This window comes from Pan paniscus, chromosome 4, assembly GCF_029289425.2.
Source record: "Pan paniscus chromosome 4, NHGRI_mPanPan1-v2.0_pri, whole genome shotgun sequence".
Lineage (NCBI taxonomy): Eukaryota > Metazoa > Chordata > Mammalia > Primates > Hominidae > Pan > Pan paniscus.
In genome coordinates, this window is record NC_073253.2 from 1691902 (window position 1) to 1717891 (window position 25990).

A 25990-nucleotide genomic window follows, 5' to 3' on the forward strand; every position below is an offset into this window, starting at 1 on the left:
AATCAAAGGACATCTGGGAAGGGGCATAAGTGCAGTCCCACGTGCAGGCGTTTCATAAGCCATAATAGTTGGGAGGACCAGAAAAGCGTTGGCCCAGGATGTTCACCAGGCGTGGAAAAGGCACGGCACCTCCCAATTTCTACTGGGCTCTTTTTCCTGGTGAATTCCTGGCCATGATTCAATTGGGTGACAGTGGAGCCACTGGTGGCAATCCAGGCATGCTCAGGCCTCCCATGCATCATTGTGATGACCTCACAGCAGCCCTCTCACCCCGTTTTACCAAGAGGGAGCCAAGGCAGTGAGGTGGTGAAACAAGCTTCCAAAGGATAAAATTGTGCCAAAGCACATTAACTTCCTATTAGAACAAATCTAATACTCTCTAAACAAAGACGACAAGAGCTAAGTACCCATTAGTATAAAACTCATCAAGTCTAGCATCTAATAAAAAATTACTAGACATGACAAGAAGCAAGAAATGTGATCTAAAACCAGAGGAAAATCAGTGAACAGCTACTTCACATGATATAGAAAAATTAACCCAAAATGGATAAAAGAGCCAAATATAAGGGCTAAAACCATAAAACTCTTGGAAGAGAACATAGGGTAAATTTTCATGATCTTGGACTTGGCAATGGTTTCTTAGATATGACACAAAAGATGAATTAGACTTCATCAAAATTTAAAACTTTTGTGCACTGAAGGATGCTATCAACAGAGTAAAAAGGAACACTACAGAATGAAAGAAAATATTCGCAAATCACCTATTAATCTGAAAAGAGAATAATATCTAAAATATGTAAAGAACTCCTAAAACTCAACAACAAAAAAACTGACAGCCCAATTCAAAAACGGGCAAAGGACTTGAATAGACATTGCTCCAAAGACGGTATACAAATGGCCAATAAACACATGAAGAGATGCCCAACAGTCACTAATCATTAAGGAAATACAAATCAAAAATACAATGACAGACCACTTCACACCCATTAGGATGGCTATTATCAAAACAAACAAGCAGAAAGTAAGTGTTGTCAAGGATGTGGGGAAATCAGAACCCTTGTTCCGATTTGCATCCACTGTGGGAAACAGTGTGGTGGTTCCTCAAAAAATTAAACACAGAATTATCACATAGCTCCAGCAATTCAACTTCTGGGTATCTACTCAAAAGCAGGTACTCAATATTGAAGTTCATAGCAGCATGTTTTTACAGTAGCCAAAATGTGGAAGCAACCCAAATGTCCATCAAAAGATAAATAGATCTGGCCAGGTGTGGTGGCTCACATTTGTAATCGCAGTGCTCTGGGAGGCTGAGGCGGGAGGATTACTTGAGCCCAGGAGTTTAAGACAGGCCTGGGCAACATGGCAAGACCCCACTTTACAAAAAATTTTAAAAAATTAGCTGGATGTGGTGTCACATACCTGTAGTCCCAGCTACTTGGGAGTCTAAGGCAGGAGGATTGCTTGAGCCCAGAAGGTCAAGGCTGCAGTGAGCCGTGATCATACCACTGCACACTCCAGCCTGGACAACAGAGTGAGATCCTGTCTCTAAAAAGGAAAAAGATAAATGGATAAACAAAACATGATATATCCATACAATGGAATTGAAATATTATTTGGCCTTAAAAAGGAATGAAATTCTGGTTCTGAAATTCTTCAATAAACCTTGAAGACATATGCTAAGGAAAATAAGCCAGTCACAAAAAAATAAGTGATTCTACTCAGAGGAGGGACCTAGAGTAGACAAATTCACAGAGACAGAAAGTAGAATGGTAGCTGCCAGGGGCTGCGGTGAGGGAGGATGGGGACTTAGTATTTAATGGGGACAAAATTTCAGCTTTGGAGGAGGAGAAAGTTCCAATGGATGATGGTGATGGTTGCACAACATGTGATTGTACCTAATGCCACTGAACTGTGCACTGAAAAATGGCTAAGGTGGTAAAAGCAATGCTATGTATAGCTTACCACAATAGCCCCCCAAGAAGGCAAAATACTTTTGTGTAAAGCCCAAGCTGAATCACTGCCAGCAAGTCTACGCTATGAGAAATGTTAAAGGAAATTCTTTAGATGGAAGGAAGATGGTCTTAAATGGAAACCCCAATCTGCATACAGGATCGGACAGCACTAGAGATGGTGCCTATGCAGGTAAATATAAAACATCTCTTTGTTAGATTTATTTAAAATGTAAATGCTTAAAGCAGAAATAACAGCAAGGTATCATGGAGTTGATACATATTGTAGAAATAAAATCTCACAACAATTGCACGAAGGATGTGAGGAAAACAGAAGTCTACTGTTGTAGGCCCTTCTGTTCTGTGAAATGGTATCATGTCACTTGAAGGTCAATGTTGTAAACCCTATAAAATCCACGAAGAAATGAAAACAGAAAGCTATAGTTTATTAGCTAATAGTGTTGATAAAATGAAAGCCTAAAAAATTAATTCAAAACAGGGAAATAGAGGAAACAAGAAACAAAGAAGAGAGGGGGCAAAAAATTAGCACAATGAAAGACTTAAAGCCAGCCATGCTGACAATTATTGAATGGAAACTCTAATTAAAAAACAGAGATTGCCATATTGGATAAAAAGCACAACCAACTCGATGGTGTCTACAATAAATCCATTTTATATATAATGACACATATAGTTTAAAAATAAAAGGCTGGAAAAGATAATACCACACAAACAGTAATCATACGAAAGTTGGGGTGGCCATATTACTATCAGACAAAGTAGACTTCAGAATGAGAAATCTAACCCAGAAGGATAGTTCAAATGGTAAAGCGGTCAATTCAAAGACTAATAATAATAAACATGTATGCACTTCATAGCAGAGTTTCAAAATACGTGAATGAAGCAAATACTGATAGAAGTGAAAAGAAATAGACAAATCTACAATTATAGTTGAGATTTCAGTACCCCTTTCTCAGTAACTGATAGAGCAAGTAGACAGAAAACCAGTAAGGATGTAGAAAACCTGAAAAACACAGTGACCTAACATGACCTCTCTGACATTTATGCAACTCTCCAACCAAAGACAGCAGAATACATATTCTTTCTAGGTGCATGTGGAACATTCACCAGTGTAAACCATCTAGTAGGTCGTAAACAAGTCTCAATATATTTTAAAATATTAAAGATGTATAAGCATATCATCTTGCCAAAACAGAATTAAATTAGAAATCAATAACAAAAATATCTAGCAAACCTCCAAATATTTCAAATTAAACAACAAACTTCTAAAAATGCCCTGTTAGTCAAATAGAAATCAAAAGAAAGATTAGGGAATACTTTGAACTGAATGAAATGAAAACACAGCATATCAAACTTTGTGGGATGCAGCTAATGCAGTCCATTTGAGGCAAATTAATAGCTTTAATTTATAACTTTATAATTTATATTGGGCAGTGTCGATAAGTATTTATGGAAGTGGGGAAATTGTAAACTGGTCAGAGTTATGTGGTCCTGTGTTGGGGTTTTGAAATGAAAACACAGCATATCAAATGTGTGGGATGCAGCCAATCAATAATCTCCAGGTTCCTACAAGGAAGGGTTCCTTTCATTTCTCTCCAGGAACCATTTCTGCCACCCCCTCTGGTGGGTGGGCTGCTGCCCAAGAAGGAAGTGGCAATGCAGGAAGGCTGGCTGGGACCCCCAGGGGCCAGGGGTGCCAGCAACTCCCACAGGATACGTTTCATTTGCCAACCCCGAGGAACACTGGGTGTAGGAGCCAGCACTGCACACGGCATTCATGGCACATGGAGGAAGCACCGTCAGTGGGGCAGCTCAGCAGTCTTTTCTGACTTAGGGCCCAGAAGACACGGCCAGCGTCTCACCCAGGCCTCACGGTTACTTCCTGAGGACCTGTAGTAAAAACGCACGATAAAGCCCTTTCAGATCTACTCTTGCTAACATCTTAGTTGTCAAATTTATGACACGGCATGTTTCGTACATTGTGTAGGAAACTCAATCCCTTTTGTGGTTACTGACAAAGTCAGGCATGCCCATTATCTAGGACAAAGAGCTGCACTGTCACACATCACAGCCACTCTGGCCTTTATGGCCTTTCACAGTGAGGCATCCACTCCCTGATTACATGCGCTGGCAGGAACCTGACATCCTTTGTCCAGTGATCTGCTTTATAAAGCAGGTTTGAAATCCAGAAAACCCCTGGCAGACCTGAGCACGTTACGACTGTCCTCCCTGCTCCCCAAGAGTCACTGGAGCCTGTTTCAGGGGAACCTCAGTCCCACTGGTGGGAAAATCACCTTCAGAAGGTGTGGGAGGAGTGCCAAGCACCTCCGTGCCTTGGGTCATTAATCATTTGTGAATTGATCTTAAACCTTCTCCAACTCCCCACGTCTGCTCTTGAGCTGCCGCCAGCTAAAGTGTACCACGTGCCAGTGCGGACAGGGCTTCTGAGTGAAGGGCTGGGCACCTTTCTGTTTCCTTCCTTCCTTCCAGACTGAGAACTTCCAAATAGACTTCGCTAGTCTGATCGTTTAAAATAATAACACGTGTTCTTTCCTTCTAGCATTCTTAACAACGAATCACTGGACTAATCACTACACTGTTTTCCTCTCCAATTTTGTTATCTGAACATCACTTCAATGACTCAACATTTCCCACACTGCCCAAACAAAAGGAAGGCAGTCCCCACATGGCAGCACTTGGCAGCTTTAACAGGGCGTTGGGTACTGGGAACTCTCAGGCTCTTGCCCCGGTGGCACCTCTGCGGCCACTGCCCCTGGCTCTGTGTGCCCCCCACTTTCTGCTGCTGTCCCCTCTCTTTGATCACATGCTAACCCTGAGAGCTGGGCACACAGCAAGAGCACATGCAGCCCAGGCCTGGGGTGTTCGTAGGGTGTTTAATTAGGGAAACGTAGGTGTGAACAGGCCATCCACACGCAATGGGAGTTTTCTCCCTCGAGAATGTTAAAATCTACTTGGACAAATGGTGTGACTGTGCATTATTTGGACGATTTTATCATTTCCCGCTTGCCTGTCACCCACGAGAGTCCTGCCCAGACTCTCCCACGACCTTGCCTGCAGCTGCGCTTCCTATGGCGATGCTCGTCCAAGTGTCTTCAGGCAAACAACCAGGACTCATCCCGGGTGCATCTTCTCTCCCGCCTGCCCCACCTTCTGAAACCAGCCCTCCTCCCATGAGCGTCTTCCTGGCGCCCCAGCCTGGACTCTCTCTCCTCCTGCTGGGTACTTGGTGGGCCACTCTCTCCCATCGTGGCACCGTCCTCCTCAGAGTTCGTCACTCTTGTCCAACTCCCAAACCACAAGAAAGGCCCACACAACGCTCACCCCACGCGACCCATGGTCTTCCTCATGCTCTAAGAAAAACGCCGGGTGGCCCCCCCAAAACCTGCCTCCACCCCGGCTCCTCACCTCCGAGGCCAGGCCCGGCAATATGCTTCCATGCCCGAGGAGGAATTCTAGAACCAAGCACTTGGGTTCTGAATATCTGAGTGCAGAGCAGTTTGAGAGACCGAACGCCTGCCCACCATGAGAACTGGTCCCTTTCCGGCAGCATCAGCCCTACTTTCTCCAAGCCACACCCTCCGGCCTGCCCGAAGGCTCCATCTCAGCCGTCTCTGACGAGACCCCCAGGAGAGCGCGAAGGTCCCTTCCTTGCAGGAAAAGACCTCAGTGATGTCTGTTGATACGGTTTTCAGATATAGAAAGCATCTCTCTGGGAGGCTGTGCGCCCCGAAGGTGCCCTTGCAGACCAAGACCAAAGTTCTCGGGGATGATCCTCCCCCAGCAGAGGCGAGGCGGGGGCTTCTCTGCTCACCTCCCGCCTGGCTGTTCCTATCACCGTGACTTGTACAAACATAACATGAGATGCTTCATTTGCTTTCAAGCTCCCTGTTTTCTGACTCAAAACAAATTTTGCAAAGGCACCTACTGGCTGTTAAAACTGGAATTAGTCTTACTGGTCAGAGTTCCTTTTCCTACCTTGAAGTGGACTCATTTTGGCATAGAAACGTGAATAAGAGGCGTCTAACCAGGCAAGCGAGCCCCCCAAACAGGAGCGCCCTGGCTGACGGGAAACACCGGATCTGGGGAGAATCGCGCCAACGTCCTCTCCTCCTCTCCAAAATGGCCGCTGAGTGGAAGAGTCCGCCTGTCAGAACGGCGACCCGGCACGAGGCCCCAGGCCCGGCTGGCGAGGGCAGGAAGATGTGGATGGCACCCGCCAGGTCCGGATTCCGGGAGGGGTCCAGGGGAAACAGGGAACCCCTGGGTGTCAGTAACGGCCCTTCCAGGCTGGGCCAGGCCATTGGTGACGAGGGAGGGCCAGCAGGAGCTGGCACGGGGCCCAAAAGGACTTCATCGGAGACATCGGGGTCCAGGAAAGCAGGTGCTGCAGGTGGATGGTGAGGGGCGGGCCTGGCCTGGGTGGACAGTGAGGGACGGGCCTGGATGGGGTGGACTGTGCGGGTTGGGGCTGGCTGGGATGGACAGTGAGGATCAGGCCTGGCCGGGGTGGACAGTGAGGGGCAGGCCTGGCCGGGGTGGACGGTGTGGGGTGGGCCTGGCCGGGGTGGATGGTGTGGGGTGGGCCTGGCCGGGGTGGATGGTGTGGGGTGGGCCTGGCCGAGGTGGACAGTGTGGTTGGGCCTGGCCGGGGTGGACGGTGTGGGGTGGGCCTGGCCGAGGTGGACAGTGTGGTTGGGTCTGGCCGGGGTGGACGGTGAGGGGTGGGCCTGGCCAGGGTGGACCATGAGGGGCAGGCCTGGCCGGGGTGGACGGTGTGGGGTGGGCCTGGCCGGGGTGGATGGTGTGGGGTGGGCCTGGCCGGGGTGGATGGTGTGGGGTGGGCCTGGCCGAGGTGGACAGTGTGGTTGGGTCTGGCCGGGGTGGACGGTGTGGGGTGGGCCTGGCCGGGGTGGACAGTGAGGGAGGGGCCTGGATGGGGTGGACAGTGAGGGAGGGGCCTGACCAGGGTAGACAGTGTGGGTTGGGTCTGGCCGGGGTGGACCATGAGGGGCAGGCCTGGCCGGGGTGGACGGTGTGAGGTGGGCCTGGCCGGGGTGGACAGTGAGGGATGGGCCTGACCAGGGTAGACAGTGTGGGTTTGGTCTGGCTGGGGTGGACGGTGAGGGGTGGGCCTGGCTGGGGTGGACCATGAGGGGCGGGCCTGGCCGGGGTGGACGGTGTGAGGTGGGCCTGGCCGAGGTGGACAGTGAGTGAGGGGCCTGGCTGGGGTGGACTTTGTGGTTTGTGCCTGGCTGGGGTGGACAGTGAGGGTTGGGCCTGGCTGGGGTGGACAGTGAGGAACTGGCCTGGCTGTGGAGGACTGTGCAGGTCAGGCCTGGCCAGGGCAAAGGGAGAAGGAGACAGAGACCCAGGAGGCTGCTGGACATGGGATACGCTGGCATGGGAGGTGGAAAGAGGCCCAGAGACAGAAATAAAGCCATGCAGGTAAACAATAAAACAAAGTCTTGTGAAAAGCGGACGGCTGGGTCACCCTGGAGACAGGGGCTGCCTACTGAAGCCAGAGACTTCTTGCGCAGTGACACCCAGAAAGTTATCTTTTCTGGAGAGGGCAAGGGCCGGAGTGAGGCAGTTCGGCCCCATGCTATGCACAGAGGAAGGGTAGGGAGGAAGGGAGCCCAGACATGGGGCTGACTCACTCCAGAGGCGCCACTGCAGCTCCCAGAGACTGGAGCTTGCCCACCTTCTGCACAGGGTCTGCTGTGTTCCCCATCAGCCCCCTCATGCCCTGAGCTGCCGCTGGGAGCAGCCAAGGGAGCTGCTCAGTGCCCCATCCTTGCTGAGGGCTCGCCCTACAGGAGCTTTGCTGAGCTCCTGGAGACCACCACAGTGATTCAGAAATGTGCCCCTCCAGAGCACTAAAGGGATGGAGTGCAGGAACAGATTCCCCCTCCCCGCACCCTGGGAGTCAGCAAGGGCTGGTGTCCAACCAAGGGGCTACCATGGGGGACCTGGCTGCGCCATCTCTCCCGTTCCCAAGGACCCGACTCCCACTTACTCAAAGTACTCGGCAGCAGGTGTGGTCCCAAAAGTGTCGTTGAGGCCCGAGCTGTCTCCACTGGAGTCACCAGGATGGGCATCCGAGCAGTTGGGGCTGTTCCAGGAGTTGTTGCAGTGGATCCAGGGGAGCTCCGTGGTGAAGGAGGAGAAGAGATAGTGCAGCGCCCAGGCGATGATGACGTTGTAGAAGAAGCCGACATACAGTGAGATGAGGATGACCGTGAAGCCCACACCTAGCGGGAAGGGGGAGGCCATGGAGCCCACGCAGGTGGAGCACAGAGCCACCATCAGCAACGTGTCCCTTCCACCTTCCCTCACGGGAGACATTACCCTGAGCCCACAACTCCTGGACAGCCCTGATGCCAGACAGCATCTTCAAACATGCAGGGGAAGGCCCGTGAAAGGCCTGAGACCAGATTTCACACTGTGACCACAGAGAAGAAGCTGCCCACTCCCCAAAACCATGCACTCCTACACAAAGACTTTCAGGGTGTCTCTGAGAGACATCCAGAGCCAGCAAGGTCACCCAGAGCTATGGCGAGTATCCAGGGCCACCCTTATGCACCCAGAGACCCCCAGGGACACCAAGGTCACCCCCAGCCACATATGGTCATCCATCCCCACCACAGCCACTCAGGATCCATAAGAGTCATCCAGGATCATTGAGGCCATCTAGGGGGTACTCTGGGTAACCTAGGGCAACCCAACTCATGGTTAACCAGGGCTATCAGGCCCATGTGAAACCATCAGAATCATCCACGGCCACCCAGAAACACCCAGGGCTACCTAGGGAACCCATGCGAATAGGGCCATCAAAGGTCGTCTAGGGTTACCCAGGAACACCCAGTGTCTCCCAGAGCCATCAAGACTGCCAATAGTCACTAAGGGACACCTGGGGTCCTTGACAGCCATCCACAGCCACCAGGCTCATTCAGGACTATGGAGGGCACCCAGGACCACACATGGCCACCCAGGCTAATCCAGGGCCACTTTGAGTCGCAAAGGGCCATCCATGGCCATCCACAGCCATCCACAACCATCCATCCATCCACAGCCATCCACAGTCATCCATGGCCATCCACATCCACCCCTGGCCATCCACAACAATCCACTGTCATTCACAACCATCCACAGCCATCTACAGACATCCACAACTATCCACGGTCATCCATAGCCATCCACAACCATTCATGGCCATCCACATCCATCCACGGCCATCCACAACCATCCATCCATCCACAACCATCCACAGCCATCCACAGCCAACCGCAACCATCCACATCCATCCACAGCCATCCATAGTCATCCATGGCCGTCCACAACCTCCCACATCCACCCGGCCATCCACAACAATCCATTGCCATTCACAACCATCCACAGCCATCTACAGACATCCACAGCCATCCACAGCCATCTGCATTTGCCCATAACTATCTACGGCCACCCATGGCCATCCACAGCCACCCATGGCCATCCAGAGCCATCCATAGCCATCCGTGGCCATCTATAGCTGCTCATGCCTCTCCTGCAAGACTACTCAGAAGAGTCATCTGAGCTCATTTACAGCCATGTGGAGCCATCCAAGGTCACACTACCCATGCATGACATCCAGGTTTTCCTAGAATCACCCAGGGCCACATAAGACCACCAGGTCCACCCAGGGCAGGTAAGATCATCCAGGGCTTCCTTGGGCCACCCAGAGCCTTGCATGACTATGAGGGACTACTCAGGGCCATGTTTGACCTTCCAAGGCCTTCCAGGGCCATGCAAGACCATCAAGGACCAGCCAGGGCCATCCATGGCCATGCAATGCCATCCAGGGTCTTTTAGAGTGTCCTTTCCAGGATCACAGACCTGGAATTTGGGATCCATCATTTATGGGGTCTCCTGGTAAACTGGAACAGAACTCAGTGGTCAGCAGTCTTTGGAGTGGTGTCAGCCTGACTGGTGGGCAGATGGGCCTGGTGGTCAGATGACTTCCTCCTTGTTCACTGCTGGATGGGCACCATCACGTTCTTGCTACTGGGGTTCACTTTACTAAGCTCCAGGAAGAATTTTTTTCATTTCCACATTTCTTCTCAGTTTACTGACATGATTAGTTTGGGTACAACTTTGATTTACTTTATTAAAACCCAGTAGGGGCCATGCCCTGTCTTGCCTGTTCATGGCCGGGGTAGGAGCATACCTTCAAGGTGACTTTTGCAGGGAGTGGCCTGGGTTGCTTTTTATAGTCTCAATCCTTAGGAGAAGCTGTTCTCATGCTCAGGGCACCTCAGTAAAGTTCTCTTCCTACCTTGAAAGCAAAAAGAAGACTCAAAACTTTGTTTTAAACAGATCTAAGATCAGGAGTGCGGGTAATCCCTCTTGGAAAGCATGCTCAGTAGTGGTGATGATGAAAGCCAAGCTGCTGCCTTTGGAAGGTCTTCTCCTATGTGGATCTGGTCCATATTAAATAATTCTGTATTGCAGTCTGTCACGGATTGCCTTTGAAAAGCCTTCTCCCATATGGATCTGGTCCATATTAAATAATTCTGTATTGCAGTCTGTCACGGATTGCCTAAGGAAGGCCTTCTCCCACGTGGATCTGGTCCATATTAAATAATTCTATATTACCGTCTGTCCGGAGTCCCTTAGGAGAGAGGCTGGGTTGTGATCCACAGTGAACTCACCCAGGCAGCCAGGTTGGGAGCCACACTGTCGGTGAGCCACATTGTTTCCAGAGAGCACTGTGGAGGGTTTTCCATGGTGGTAACTGACAATGGATGCCCAATCTGAAAATTTTTCAAGGTTAAAACTTTCTGTATCAAGTCCTTAGCTTGAAACCCTGGGAAGTCCTTGATCAAACAACACCAGAGTGGATCCCAATCCAGAGTCCGAAGAAAGGGCTGACTGTACCCTGGGTCCTTCCAGAGCCACTGCTTTTGTTTCCTGCCCTGCACCACAGATTGGCAGGGCCACCATGGGATCATGACGTCACCATGGCCACTGTGCATGACATCACCATTGGCCACACTGGCTGACACGGCTCCCAGAGCAAATGGGCCTGCTCTGATCCATGGGACAGTGCAGCCCCCACACCAGAGTCCCCCTTACCAAGAGGACCCCTCCTGGTTGTGGATGCTTCCCTGGGCACCTGGGTGAGGAAACAGCCTTGAACGGTGGTGGCCAGTCCCCTCCTGGATGCTTCCCTGGGCACCTGGGTGAGGAAATGGCTCCCTTGAACAGTGGTGGCCACTGTCAGCACTGGCCAGGCATTTGGTTGCTCCAAGCCCTGCCCTTCAGGAAGGCAGAGCCCCTGACCTGGGCCACTGACGTGTAGCCCCTCACCAACCAGCCAACTTCACCACGAGCTCCTCAAGCTCACCGAAGGCCCAGACGCAGGAAACCCACTACCCTGTTTGCTACAGAACCTTCTAGTGATCTCTGCTCATGACATCACCGTGGGCTCCAGATGAAGCTTCACCTGACACATTTCTTAAACACCATTTAGTGACACGGGAGGCTCTCTCCCCAAGGAGGTGGCAGGCAAAGTCCCTGCTCGCGTTTCCAGGGAAAACATTCATGAGAACATGGCGCTTCCCTTCCCTCCTGTCTGACTCCCAGGAAGCTCGGCGCTAAGTGTGAATTTCAAGCATAGCTTTTAAGGTCCATTTCCTTAAATTTATTTTTGCTTAGTACCTTTTTTTTTTATATTAACCTTGTGTGTAGTTTGTTTTGTGTTTGAGAAATCACACTAAAATATGATTGACTATAAAATATTTTATATTCAATACAATCGAATGGTGGGGTTTCCAGGGCATCTGTAAAATGGGGTTGCCCTTGGCAATGAAACCGAAACCTGACAAACAGAAGCTGGCTGAGGGTCGTGCCTGCAAATGGTGCTTCGCCCACCAGAGCACGGCCACCCTGCCCCACCCCTGAACACCAGTACACCCCAGGGCACCCACGAGAGCTGGCTTCAGGAGAGGGTGTTGTCAACGCATGCACGGATCCCGCTGGAGGAAGCCTCTGGTGGAGCAGCCCCTCCACACCTCACAGGAGGCATCAAGCAGGTCTTTGGAAGAAAGACGGGAGAGGGCCGGGCACGGTGGCTCACTCCTGTAATCCCAGCACTTTGGGAGGCCAAGGCAGGCGGATCATGAGGTCAGGCAATCGAGACCATCCTGGCTAACACGATGAAACCCCATCTCTACTAAAAATACAAAAAATTAGCGGGGCATGGTGGCACGCACCTGTAGCCCCAGCTACTCGGGAGGCTGGGGCAGGAGAATCACTTGAACCCGGGATGCGCAGGTGACAGTGAGCCAAGATCGTGCCTTTGCACTCCAGCCTGGTGACAGAGCGAGATTCCGTCTCACAAAAAAAAAAAAAAAAAAAAACAAAAAAAAAAAGAAAAGAAAAGAAAAGAAAGAGGGGAGAGGACGCCTCTCTGTGTCAGTCTGGGTGTCTTTAGTATGTGCTTGCTGTGTGTGCATGTACCAGAGAGACAGAGAGGAGAAGAGACAGAACAGGAGAGAGACAGAGAGGAGAAGAGACAGAACAGGAGAGACACAGAGAGGAAAGGAGGGAGAGAGACAGAAAGAGACACAGGGAGAGGGAAAGAGAGCGAGGGGAAGGGAGGAGAGGGAGAGTTTTAAAGACCCACTTCTCAGGACCCTGGGGTGCACTGCGGGGCTGAAGGCCCCAGAGGCCCCTCTGGCTGTGGTGCCCATCCCAAGCTGCTCTGGCGAGACTATGGGAAATGCACGTGAGTCATGGCCGCTGAGCAGCTGGGCCTCACCATGAACTCCGCCCTCTGGCTTTCAAGGGTGGATCTTGGCTCCCAGTTAGGAGCAGGGAGCAGCTCGCAGGTCTGCAGGAGGGGAAGGGCCAGGAACAACCAGGCTTCCTGGAGAGCTGGCTTCATTTCCCCATGGAATTGCCACCTGCTCAGGGCTGGATGGCCTTTTAGCTCCACAATGATTGTTGTGGGCACTTTAGCTGATAATTTGCCACGTGGCACTTCTATTCAGTGAGACATGAAAATGCATGCATTTTTATTAACCAAATTTTTAAAAAGGACAAAGGCACATGTATCAGGGTGCCGGGGGTGCATGGTGTACATCTGATTTCATAAGCAATGTCAGTCTCCTCTAAACTGGCATCCTGCGCTTGACAGGTAGGCAGAACAAATGGGACGCTGGCACCGGAACCTGCAGCGTTACTGAGATTCAACAACTCAAGGTATCTCGTCTCTAAAAAGAAGTCCAGCTTTCTTGCACGGATTCATCTATCCCTTCCTGGGTCGAACAGTTCACTCTCTGTGATTTGCAATTTTCCTTCCTCACCAGGACTAGGTGAGTGTGAACAAGCTCTTCCCAAGATCCGCCCGCAGGGCCACGAGCCTTCCTTCCTGTGGCCACACTTTGCAGCCCTCCTCTGGGACTAGTCTTCAGAACGAAGCTGGTGGCATGGGATGCGGGATTGTGGGCACAGGGGCTGTGACAGAGGAGACGACTGCCCAGCTTACCCCGGCTGCGCATTGTGGAGAACACGACGATATGCCCACATCCGCCGGCTGCATTTCTTCAGAACGAGGTGCCACTGCTCACGCTGATGGAAGTCAGAGGTTCTCTACTAGCCCAAGTCGAGTTGGTGCTCTGAAATTCTTAGAAATTGCTTCTTGACATTTTATGGACTACGTCATGAAGACCCACAACGGCAGCTTTGTTGTGAACATCCTTTCTGTGTGACAGACAGAAGGAAATGAGCTCTTATCTGTGGACTCACAGGTCCCTTTTTCTCCTGCCCTCCTCACCTGAATCCTGCACGTGAAGAGGTGATTTAACTTGCTCCAACACCAGGCTCACTGGCGGGAGTGGGGCACAGGGCTGTGCCGTGTAAGACACTTGTGACAGACTCCGGGGTGGCTCTTGAAAATCCAGCAAAGCACAGTTGGATGTTGCTGCAGCCTGTGCCAGAGCACAATGTCATCTTTCCTCAGTTTCCCCTACCCCAGTGGGCCGGCTTCATCTCTGACTCAGCATCCCAAGGCTCTGAGCCCTCAGATACTCTCCAACATGGACCACGGTGCAAGCTCAGCGTCGCTTACGACTGCAGGCTCAGAGGCAGCACACCTCTCTGAAACATGTCCGTGCCGCTGGCCAGGGCCAGGGAGGACACAGGTAACACGTGTGTGTCTTGAACTGTTAGCCTGGGTTCACTGCAACGCCGGATGTGACACGCGCACCTGTCTGTCTGTAACAACAGGCCTGGGTCTTCCGTTAGCTGCTGCATTCTTCCATTGGGGACCTGATATCAGGGACCTGACGATGGGGACGGAGGCATGTTCTGAGCAATTCTTGTACGGTTTGACTTCTACCTGCAGATCCCGCCAAGGGGTCGTCTGGCACCAGTGCATGCCCAAAGCATCTGTCTCTCACTCTGAAGATGTGTGTGGGGTGGGGGTGGGGAGGGAGGCCTCTTTTTGTAGCTCCATTTCAGTGTAGTCCAGCGAATGTGGAGCCCAGGAAGAAATTACTGAAGTCATAAGATTCACTAAGCAGCCCATTAAGAACGAATGAGTCTCGTGCCTGGGAAGAGCCATCACACCTGTCTAGTCTCAGCATTTCCACGGCTGCGAGACTGACTTCTCCTCCTGGAGCCTGACCTCAGCAACTGTGAAATGCCATCTGTTCCCTCTCCTAAGGGAGGTCAGCGGCTCGCCTCTGAAGGCCCACCCCGACCCATTGGTAATGCGTCCTGGGGCCGCGCTGGGCTCGGCTGTCTTCTAAACACACAGCTTTTCCAGAACTTCTATGAGTATCCAGAGGCTGACCTTCTAGTAGTCATTTTCTTAATGCCAATTTTCTGAGTGGTGCCTCTGAGTAAATGCCTGAATCCTCCCTGAACCACCAGCCCCTGAGAGGTGGCTTTGGCCCACTGGGCAAGTGTGACCTGCGTGCAGGGATTGGGGAGTCAGAAACATCTGGGATCAAATCCCACTCTGCTCTGATGGGGACACCAGGGGGAACAACCCCAGCCCTCTGGTCCTCAGCATCTGCATCTCCAACACAGAGACATAGTGCGTGCCCTTCCCAGGGTCTCATGAAGATGGAGTCAGAAATGCCGGGAGAGGGCTTCGTGCTGGGCAGGCCACCTGCACTCAACACGAGGTGTGTCCATTTCATGGTGCCAGAGCAGGACATCAGCAGCTGGAAAGGTTCAGTGACAACTAGATGGATCAATAGCTAGTAGATAGGTGGATAGGTCGATAGGTGGATGGATGGATGAATCCATACATAGATGAATGGATGGATGGATGAATCCATACATAGATGAATGGATGGATGGATGAATCCATACATAGATGAATGGATGGATGGATGAATCCATACATAGATGAATGGATGGATGGATGAATCCATACATAGATGAATGGATGGATGGATGGAACAATGGATAACGGATGAATGGATAGATCAATAGATAGAAGATGGATGGATGGATAGATCCATAGATAGATGAATGGATGAATGAATGGATGGATGGATAGATAGATGGATCAATAGGTAGATGGATGGATCAATAGATAATGGATGGATGGATGGATGGATGATAGATCCATAGATAGATGAATGGATGGATGACTGGATGGGTGGATGAATGGATTGATAGATAGGTGGATGGATCAAAAGAAAATAGATGGATGAATGGGTAGATGACAGACGGGTGAATAGATGATTGACAGATAATAGATAGAATTGTGGGATGTGTCCCTCCCCCAAGTTCATCTGTTGAAGTTCTAACCCCCCAAACCTCAGAATGTGACTTTATTTAGAGACAAGGTCTTTACAGAGGTGATCAAGTTAAAGTGAGGTCATTAGGGTGTCCCTAATCCAACAGGACTTCTGGCCTCATAAAAAGGGGGAATTTGGTTACAGAGATATGCATAGAAGCAAGCAGTATAAAGAGGCACAGGGAGAAGACAATCTCTGAGCCAAGGAGAGAGGCTAGAACAGATGCTTCCTCACAGCCTCAGAAGAAATCACCCCTACAGACACCTTGATCTTGGATTTCCAGCCTCCAGAGCTGTGAGACAATAAACGTGTGCCTTTTAAGCCTCCCAGTTTGTGTCATTTGTTACAGCAGCCACAGGAAACAGATACAGATAGATGATGATGATAGATGGATGGATTAGGTAGATAGGTAGATAGATGGGTGAATGATTGATATAAAGACCAATAATAAAGATAGATAATGGATAGATAGATAACAGATGATTGACGGATGGACCGATGGATGATAGGTAGATGGCAGATCCATAGATAGACATGTGTTTTATCTTAACTACATTTTAGCATCTTGACAAAGTAACACCACAAATGAATTGCAGGACCCTCACCTAGAGCAAGGGAATGAACTATCCAGTCCTCGTCACCGCAGATCTTTAAGGTGGGACCCAAGTTCAAGTGGCGTGTGCCATGCCTGTGTCTTTAGCAAAGCAGGGCTGGATGCCCATGATGCGGCTGGCTTGCTTTGAAAGCTCCAGCGTCACCACCATGATCCGCGCTGCGCCAGGGTGAAGGGAGGCACCCGCACATTACCTTTCAGTATGGGGCAGATCTTCCAGACACCAGCGGCCCCTTCCCTGTTGAACTGGCCGAGGGCCAGCTCCATGTAGAAAAGTGGCATCCCAGCAATGACCATGAAGAGCAGGTAGGGGACCAGGAAGGCACCTGTGGGGCAGAAAAGCACCTTGAGTTTGGGGCCTCAGAAGGGCCCATCTCTCCTCATGGGAGCTCGGGCGGCTACCCCAGTCAACCATCCATGTCCTGGCCCGACCGTTTCACCCCACTCTCCAACGGGAAGTCCCAGGCTAGGGTAGATGAGTCCCGAAGCCCGCCCTCCACTGCTGTCAGCGCCTGACACGTCCCTCCTGGATCCCCTTGTCATTGCGCACCCCGAGGCATGAAGTCAAACCCAAGAGCAGCACAGGGAGGCCCTGCCCATGCTCAGCGGTGCTCTAGGTACTATCCTTCCCTGCGGTGGTTCGGGGTGCCCTTCCCTGGCCTGCTTCCCCCCACTTTGCCCTGATCCTCTTTGTCTCTTGAGTTGTGAATCCGTGACCCCCCAACTCTGCCCCTGAGCTGAGTGGGCCCTGCCGTCCTGTCCCCAGCTTCTGGGGCCCTCAGAGGCTGCCCCTATTGACTGTGGCTGAAGGTCTTTGCTGCCCCAGGTGCTGGGAGCCCCTCCAGGGTATGGCCTAGTTCCTCTGAAACCTGTACCTCCCCCGCCCCCAGCACAAAGCCCAGGGAACCCTGGTCTCAACCTCCTAAATTCCCTCTGCTCCCCTGGTCTGACTGGAGAGAGGGAGAGCTTTGCCACTCTCTCTCCTGGGGAAGGGGAGGGGGAGGCATGGGGCCCCTCAGCTCTGTCTTTGGGCAACTTCCTGTACCTGCTGAGGCCTCTGTCTTCCCCTCTTCAAGATGGGCATAAAAATGCCAGCCTCCTCGCAGGCATCCTGTGAGGCTTCCCCCCAAATTCTTCCCCAGGCCTCCCTTCCCAGACCTAGCATAGAGGCCAATGAGGGAGGCCAGGCAGGGAGGTTGGGAGGTCCAAAGAGGCTCCTGGGAAGGGATCACCAATGTTCTTGGACGTCCCAGGTGGCCCTGCCTCGATCTTTGCTTTCTGGCTCTGTGGCTGGGTTCCGGAGGGTGCAGGGGACACAGGCACTTTCCAGGGGCCTCCTCTGCCACTCCAGGCTCCAGGGCCTCCACATGCTTTGCAAAGGCTGCCAAAGTCAGCCACAGGCTGTTCTTTGGACCTTTGAGAATTTTCTTTCCAAAGCGAAAATAGCCTCTGGAAACAGGAGGCAGAGCCAAGCTGCTCCGTCTGCCGCCCCCCACCCCCCAGCTTCTTCGCTGGCCTCCCTTTCCTAAACTCTGAAATGCAGGCGTGGGACAAGGCAGCTCCGAGTCCTGCTCTATGGTTTTGTGACATCCTCTGGGAAGATCTGCACCGGCCGTGAGCTCTCACAGGGAGCTCCGTCTTCATGCATGGGAACAGCTTTATCTTGTTTGGGTGCGTGCCTTGGCCCCGGCTGCCCCCATGACCCCCGCCCGGCCAGCGTGCTCAGGGAGGCTGAGATGGGACTTACCGCCGCCATTTTTGTAGCACAGGTAGGGGAACCGCCAGACGTTGGCCAGGTCCACAGCAAAGCCAATGACGGACAGGAGAAAGTCGATCTTCTTGCCCCAGGTCTCCCGATCCTGGGCCTCCACGGGGCTCTGCCGTGGGTTGGTGAGGGTGGAGCTGGTGAGCTGCACTCCGTTCTGCTCCTTGACAAGGATGAGCTCCACCTCCTTCGGGCCCACGGCATTGGGCTCCTTAGCCGGGGCCACCACGGAAGACATGAGTCCCACGGAGCATTTGCTCTTACTCATGGGCACACTGGGAGTTGAGGAATTCTGTGCTTCTTCCCTCTTGGTCTTCAGCCAATATGAAAAATAAACACACAACAGGAATGCAACAATTCAGCAGCCAGGGCTAGGGACGCACCTGGTGTGGAGGGCAGAGCCCCGAGGCATTCACGGGCATTCCTCTGGGAAGGGATGGGTGCATTCTCAGCGCCCGAGATGGCACAGCTGGGGCACAGGAGCTGGGAAGTGCCAGCCCTCACCACAGGGCTGGGGCACTGGCCCATGGAGGCCTCAAGACAGACACTCTGGTTTGCCCCTCCTTTCCCTGCACCCCTCCTCACTCCTATCAAAGTGCAAGGCTGTGTGAGCTCTAGCGTGGCTTTCTAATAACAATGCATGGATATCACTTCCACCTTCCCCCACACTTCCAGAGAGCAATTTTACAATCTTCTAAGAGCATTCAATAATGTCTTTATGACTGTTCATCTGTATTCTTTTTTCTTTTTTTTTCTTTTTTAACATGAGGTCTCGCTCTGTCACCCAGGATGGAATACAGTTGTGATTACAACTCACTGCCTCAACCTTCTAGGTTCAAGTGATCCTTGCACCTCAGCCTCCTGAGTAGCTGAGACTACAGGTGTGCACCACAGCACTGGCTAAGTTATTTTTGTGTGTATTTTTTTTTTTTTTTTGTAGAGACAGGGTCTGACTATTGTTGCCAAGGCTGGTTTTGAACTCCTGGTCTCAAGCGATCCTCCTGCCTCAGCCTCCCAAAGTGCTGAGATGACAGGCATGAGCCACCAAGCCTGGGCTTGTATTGTTTATACTCAGTAATAAAGAGCAAAATTTATATAAGCAAAATCAGCCACTGTAAAGAGAGTTTAGACATAACCATCACAACTGCTTCCTCAAAAAGTGTCTGTACAAGCCACATCCACCTAGGGCAGGTGGCACCACCCCACGTGAGAGAGCTGGGCGGAGGATGGACAGGGCTTCATCGCGGGAACTAGCTCCTGGGCCAGCAGGGCAACCCGGGAAATCCTGTCCAAACGACTACATAAACCCCCCTGCAACGCTGAGCAGGAGAGCAGGAGCGTCTACACCGCCCCAGCCAGGGCGACTTCTGGCATTTGGATCCAGCAGCAGCGTGTTTCAGTCGAGCGCACGCACACACAGACACACAGACACACACAGACTCACAAACACACATACACACACACACAGGCGAGCACATACACTTACACACATACACACTCACACACACACACAGGTGCGCGCACACACACGACTGAAGCAGGTCGCAGGTGGAGGCTCTAACAGGCAACTTTCCCTGCATCCAAGTTTGCACAAAACCTCACCGATGAGCTATCACGAGCTATGCCACGCACCCGCTGACAACCTCAACCGGCACGACCCCTCCGGTGGGTAAAACACCCGACGAAGGGGTTCCGCGGCGCGAGCAGGAGGCCGCGTTGGGAGAGGGCGTCGGGTGCGGAGCTCGCGAGTCTCCGGCAAGCCGCCGCCGCCCTGGGGCCACCTGACCCCGCTCCTGAACGCGGGGCCTCAGGGGCGAGTTTTGGGTCTACACAGCAAAATGTGGCCCGTTAGAAAGCGCCCTTCCTCACCGCGCCCAGAACAAGAATTGGCGCTGCCTGGCGAGTCCTCGCCCGGCCTCCCCGCCCTGCCCAGAGCACCAGCGCGCAGCCCGCGCCCGCCACCACCCCCAAAACAGACAAAGCCCCCGCGAGATGGAGCGGCGGTGTACAAAACCCACTCCGATCGGATCTGGGATGCGCCGCACCCCTAGTAGGGTTAAGTTCCACGAGAAGAAACCAGGACCCCCGAGTCACAGCCATAGACACCCACGCGTCCCCTAAGCCGGTGACTGCACCAGGTGCCCACCCGGTTCTGAGCCTGGAGCGGGGCCGGGGGCAGCCCTGCACCCTCCTCGCGCCTCGGACGGCCTCAGGGTCCCATGCGGCGCTATCGGGGGGCGCTGGGCACCCGCGACTGTTGGCGACTTTGGAGACGGCGCGGTCTGCGGGACGCGGGGACCCCAGACTGTGCCCGGTCCCCGGCCCCCGCCCCTGCGCCCCACTTCGGGGTCTGCGGAAGGAGCGGCGGGCCCCGATGCCGCGAGCGACCCTGGCCTCACCTGGCCGCCCAGGCCTGGGCTTTGCACGCGAGTCCTGGCGCCGAGAGCGTTCCGCGAAGCCTCCCCTCCCGCTCCGCAGCGCTGGGCGGTCTCAGCCTCGGCCTCGGGCTCTTATCCAGTCGCCAGGGTCCGCCCCGCCCCGCCCTCCCGCCGTCGGGGTCGCCCTCGCGTCCTGGCTCCTCCTCCTCACCTCCCCGGGCCGCGCCCCCGCCCCCGCCCCCCGGACGCAGATGGCTGGAAGCAAGCGGCGGCCACGGCTCCAGTGTCCTGCGCGTTCCGGAGCCTCGGACACGGGGTGCGGGGGCCTGGGGGTCCGAGACGTCGCGGATCTAGACGGGCGCCTTCCACGCGGGAACTGTCTGGGCCGCCCTGCGCCCTCGCCCGCACCCCTGGGGGCTGCCCCGGGCACCCGCTATCTTCGGACGCCCAGGGCTGGCGGCTCCCAGCTGGACGGGGAGGGAGCCGAGCGGCTGCGCGCGGGGAACTGCTGGGACCCCGTTGGGCCGACCCTTCCCTCCCTCCCCATCCGGGGCCCCTACGGTGGCCCCGCGCTCTGGGGACCACGTCCCTCCCAACCCGCCGCTCCACGCTCTGACCAGCGGGCTCGGGACCCCGCCGAGGACTCTCCACGCTTCCCGGCGTGCGGGCTGCGGAGACGCGGGTCCTTCCGTGGCCTTGGGGTCTCCGCGACCTCGAGGCGACCGAGGTCCCCTAGGCCTAGTCCCCGCCTTGCCGGCATCTAGTGCGCCTGCATCGGAACCGAGGGGCCCGCCTCGCACTCGCCTAAGAAAACCATTTCCCGGGACGGGCCTGGAAAGCCCTGGCGGTTGGTATCCGGCTCCAGGGCCGAATGGACTCCGAGGCTTTCCTTCCGAGATGCCCGGGCGGGATTTCTTCCATTCAGCGCGCGGAGGAATGGAGACCCCGGGCCGCCAAGGCCCAGGATGTCCAGGTCCTTAGAAGGCACCGAGGTGAGTGGCCGCGCCCAGCTCTGTGCGTCGCCCCTAGGGTCGCCCAAACCCCGGCGTTCCTCCCCGTGTACCCTCGATGCTCCCGTGAGCACCCTGCCTTGGGCGCCCAGGCGAGCCCTGGGGCTCTCCAGCCATTCCAGCCTGCAGCCCGCGCTCAGCAGTGAGGGAGGCAGGGACCCTTGGTGCCTGACTCCGCAGTACCCGCCCGCAGCGCGGTGCCCCACCCCCTGCGCCCGCCCCGCACTCCCCGCACACCACCACTCCCCTCCCCGCCCCCCCTCCCCCGCTCCGGGGCTGGCACCCGGGCAGAAGGCACTCAGGGCTGTGACTTCGCGCTGAGTTGGAAACAAGTGGGAGCCTAGTAACCTCCTGGGGCTGCTATGACAAAAAACTCCACAGCCTGGGGGCTCACACAGAAGCCTTCAGTTCTAACAGTTCCGGTGTCCCGAGGCCAAGGCCTGGCCGACTCTGTGTCTGGTGAGGGCCGCTTCTGGGTTGCAGACAGTTCTCTCCCTGTATCTCCCCACGGTAGGGGCTGGGGAGAGCTCTCCGGGGTCTGTTTTATGAGGGCACTGGCCCCATTCCTCAGGGTGGAGCCCTCCTGGCCTGACCACCTGAAGGCCTCCTGACAGTGCCTCCCATCAGGGGTGGGACTTCATCGCCAGGGAGGTGAGGGGACTTCAGGAGAGGGGGATGTGCCACCTCGAAGCTGTAGTGTGTCAGTGGCTGCCACAGAAGGGATCTCTCTACCCCTTTAAGCTCCATGGCACAAGTTTCAATAAAAAGGAGTGAGCCAGGGCTTGGCCCCAGAGCAGCAGGGTTGAGGAAACAGTCTCCCAAGGAAAAGACTTTGCAGGTGACTAAGGGAGGCTGTTAACTAAAACACACAGAGAGAATGGATGTTCAGGTATATTAAAAATACACAGGCCAGGAGTGAGGGCTCACGCTTGTAATCCCAGCACTCTGGGAGGCTGAGGAAGGAGGATCTCTTGAGGCCAGGAGTTTGAGACCAGCCTGGGCCACATGGCAAAACCCTGACTTTGAAAAAAAATTAGCCAGGCATGGTGGCCCACACCTGTAGTCCCAGCTACTGGGGAGGCAGAGGTGGGAGAATAGCTTGAAGCTGGGAGGTGGAGGTTGTAGTGAGCTGAGATTGCGCCATGGGCCACAGGATGAGACCCTGTCTCGAAACAAAACAACACACAGGCAAACAGCGTTTGGGAAGGGATTGCAAGCGCTGCAGGAGTGCAGAATTGTGACCCAAAGCTAACAGGGTACAGGCAGGAAGGTGCAGGGACCAGAGGTCACACAGATCCAGGCAGCCACATCCTTACTGACCAGTAGCACACAGAGAATGCACCTGCCACACTCAGGAGGGGCCACTGAGTGATCACACGCATGTAACCTGCACTCTGTCAAGACAAAGAGCATTCCTCCACCCCTGCCTCAACCCCGACTTCCAACCACATGAATTAGGATAAAGGAGCTTTGGGTGCTCTAAGAACAAACTAACTGCGGGAGTTGGGCTCATGGATGACACAGAGAAAGTGCAGCTGCCAGACCCATGGGTCTCCATCCTCCCACAACAGGAATGCTCTGTGAACTGTGCAGGTAGAAGCAGTGTGGTTATGAGCTGATCAGACCTGATCAAACGGCCGACCTTTGCATGCTTGGAACTTTGCCCTAAATGCCAAGTCGGCTTTATTATCATTGTGGTTGCTGCTGTGGCTGCTGCGGGCTCAGGGCGTTGGGTGCAGGCAGGTGGAGCCCCCCTGCCTCTGCACTTCCTGCCCATGCTCGGCGCCTCTCCCCACTGGCTGGGACCGCAGCTGCAGAGCCCACAGGGAGCCCCTGGCCACTGACTGCTGTCTCCAAAGCAACCTTGCCCCACGGGTCCCCCCCTCCTTGGGTGCTGCCTCCTGGGAGGCCCTCAGTGCTGGATGTTGCGCCGTGTCTCGCCTGATTTGGAAGACAGCATGGATGCTCCCCCCATGAGTGCTGTATCTGAGAGGGGACAAGGACAGTGGCAGTGAGATGACAGTCATTTACCTGCCTGCGTATTTACTATATTGAGGGTGTCCTGTGTGCTTTCAGAGGAAGTCCCAGGGAGCCCAGCTCAGACTTTAAAGACCCTGACCTCTCACTGGTGCTGGGAAGGCCCTGGGGGTGGGAGGCTTGGGGAGGGCAAGGGTGAGGGGCCAGTAGGCAGGAGTGGCTTTTGTCCAGGGGTGTGGGAGGTCAGATCCCAGACCTTGTCTGTCCAGGTTCTGAGAATGATGGAAGGCGCTGGCTCCAGGCAGGAGGCCCTGCTCACTGCTGCACCCCTGTGCCCTCCCCGGGGGCCACCTCAGGAGGAAGATAGTTTCCTCTCGCATGGCAAGGACAGCAGTACACTTCCAATGTCTTCTCTCAGAGATGTATCATTTTCTGGCTCACTGCTGGTTTTAGTCACAGACATCTTGATGGTCTTGCCACTGCACAGCATGTCACAGTGGTCTGCCACACTGATGACATCAGGCTGAATCAACCTGGGGAGCAAAAAATGAAAAATGCCAAGATGCCTTGGTAAGACACGTGCTTGCTAAAAATTGAAAGAGAAAATAACACATTTTCAAAACCTGCCACCTTGGTGAACTTTCTGTGGGTCCATTGGTCTGATTGGTCAAAATATATATCCAAAATGAAAGAAAACACGCTGTCTCTGGCAAGCAAGACTACCACTAAGAAAGAAGTATCATACCTGGTGAGGCTCTTCCGATTTGCAAGGTGAGGTGCAAGACACTCGGGGATGCTTCTCTGGCCTGTTTTGTGTTATTCATAAAGCGTTTGGTTTCGAGTAGGGCCCAGAGTAAGAAAGATTCTGCTGCTGGTCTGGATGGGCAAACTGCTGCCCCAGGAGGTCACACAATCTGGTGTTGTTCTCAGACTTTAGCAGGCATCAGAGTCACCTACATAAACCTTTACATGCATAGGAGGCACAGATCACCTCGCTCCATCCTTAGAGACGCAGGTTCAGTAGGTCTGAGGTGGGACCTGAGGACCTGCGTTTCTAGAAAGTTCTCAGGTGACACTGACGCTGCTGGCCCAGGAACCACACTTTGAGAACACTGATCTGGCAGAACCAGTGGGAATTGGAGGGTCTGTGGCAGACGGAGATGTTGTAGGCAGCGCAGAAAATAACAGTTGAATAAGAGCTGAACGCTCTCCTGAAAATACGTCTTCTCCTTTTGAGTAAGAGCAGCCCTGAGCCATAGCAGAAACTCAGGGAGCTCTGTTACCATAGAAGCTGAGCGGTCCAGCAGAAGCTATTTGTTATCGGACCCACAGAGGTTGTGTAGACAGCATCCTGCCGTCCTCAGGTGGAATGTTTACGACACAAGGCTTGAGCAGGTCTGGAAGGCGCGGTAAGTTCTATGAACAAGCACCCACTCTTGCTGCATGGAGACCGCTTCCTTAACCCAGCCCTCTGGCTACATGAGAGTTTCTTATGACATTGAACGGAAAAAATGCATGCGTTGGGGCCTGGATTACATGTGTCTATACACAGCACACTGCCCCCACCAGAAAGTGAAAGGCTGTGTCATCATGGCCTTCTGTGAAAGACCAGTGAAAGAAAGCTTCCCAGTGGGCATATATTCAAACCATGCATCAGGTTCATCATCTAGCCAAGGAGGGATGGCCAGAGGATGGCCCTAAATGTAGTCATAGGCAGTGGCGAATGGTCTGGCTACAGAGCAGGAGGCTTCAAAAAAATTGAAATATTGATGACAAGATTTTTCTTGGTAGATTTCATGTTTGTAGAAAATCTTGAGGAATTTACAAAAAAAACTACTAGAATTTATAAATGAATTTAGCAAGGCCATGGGATCTGATGAAAACCAATTGTATTTCTATGTACTGGCAGCAAACAATTCTAAAATAAAACCTAAAATAATTTCACTTACAATAGCATCCGAAACAAAATGCTTGGGGATAAACCGTATCCGAGACTTGTGCACCGAAAACCTAGAATCCATTGCTGTGAGAAACTTTTGAAAGTCTAGACAAGCAGAGGAGTGTGCATGTTTATGACTGAAAGGCTCAATATTAATGAGATGTCAGTTCTTCATAAATTGACATACAGATTCAATGCAATCTCAATCAAAATTCTAACTTGCTTTTTTGAAGAAATTAACCAGCTGGTTCTAAAATGTGTTTGGAGATGTGGGTGACCTAGAGTAGCCAAAAGAATCTTGAAAAAGAACAACATTGGAGGACCTAGGAGATGCCTTTCATGATTCCACCATCCTAACAAAACTAATTGGCTTTTTTCTGTAATTATCTCGGCATTTGTGTCTTTTTAAAAACAGCCTTGCTGAGGCGTAATGGATATGCAATATTCCAAGTGTACGATTTGGTGAGTGACTGATGGGGTCATGGCAACGCGATCACACAGAAGATGATGGCGGTGCTCCT

At 53.1% G+C, this 25990-nt stretch overlaps 1 protein-coding gene across 2 annotated transcripts in view; it reads right to left on the reverse strand.

Annotated features, from left to right (window-relative positions):
- SLC6A3 (solute carrier family 6 member 3) overlaps positions 1–20698 on the reverse strand; it is a 52848-nt gene extending 32150 nt beyond the window's left edge. The window contains exons 1-4 of one of the 2 annotated variants that reach the window (XM_063604164.1): positions 20565–20698; positions 18148–18478; positions 16595–16726; positions 8008–8242 (exon numbers count right to left, since the gene is read on the reverse strand). In XM_063604164.1, the coding sequence (XP_063460234.1) occupies positions 8008–8242; positions 16595–16726; positions 18148–18433 (653 nt within the window). In that variant the 5' untranslated portion in view covers positions 18434–18478; positions 20565–20698. Of the gene's footprint in view, positions 1–5966; positions 6327–8007; positions 8243–16594; positions 16727–18147; positions 18479–20564 lie in introns of those variants that run through there. The other variant, XM_063604165.1, reaches the window with a different exon arrangement.
- Between the last annotated feature and the right edge of the window lie 5292 nt (positions 20699–25990).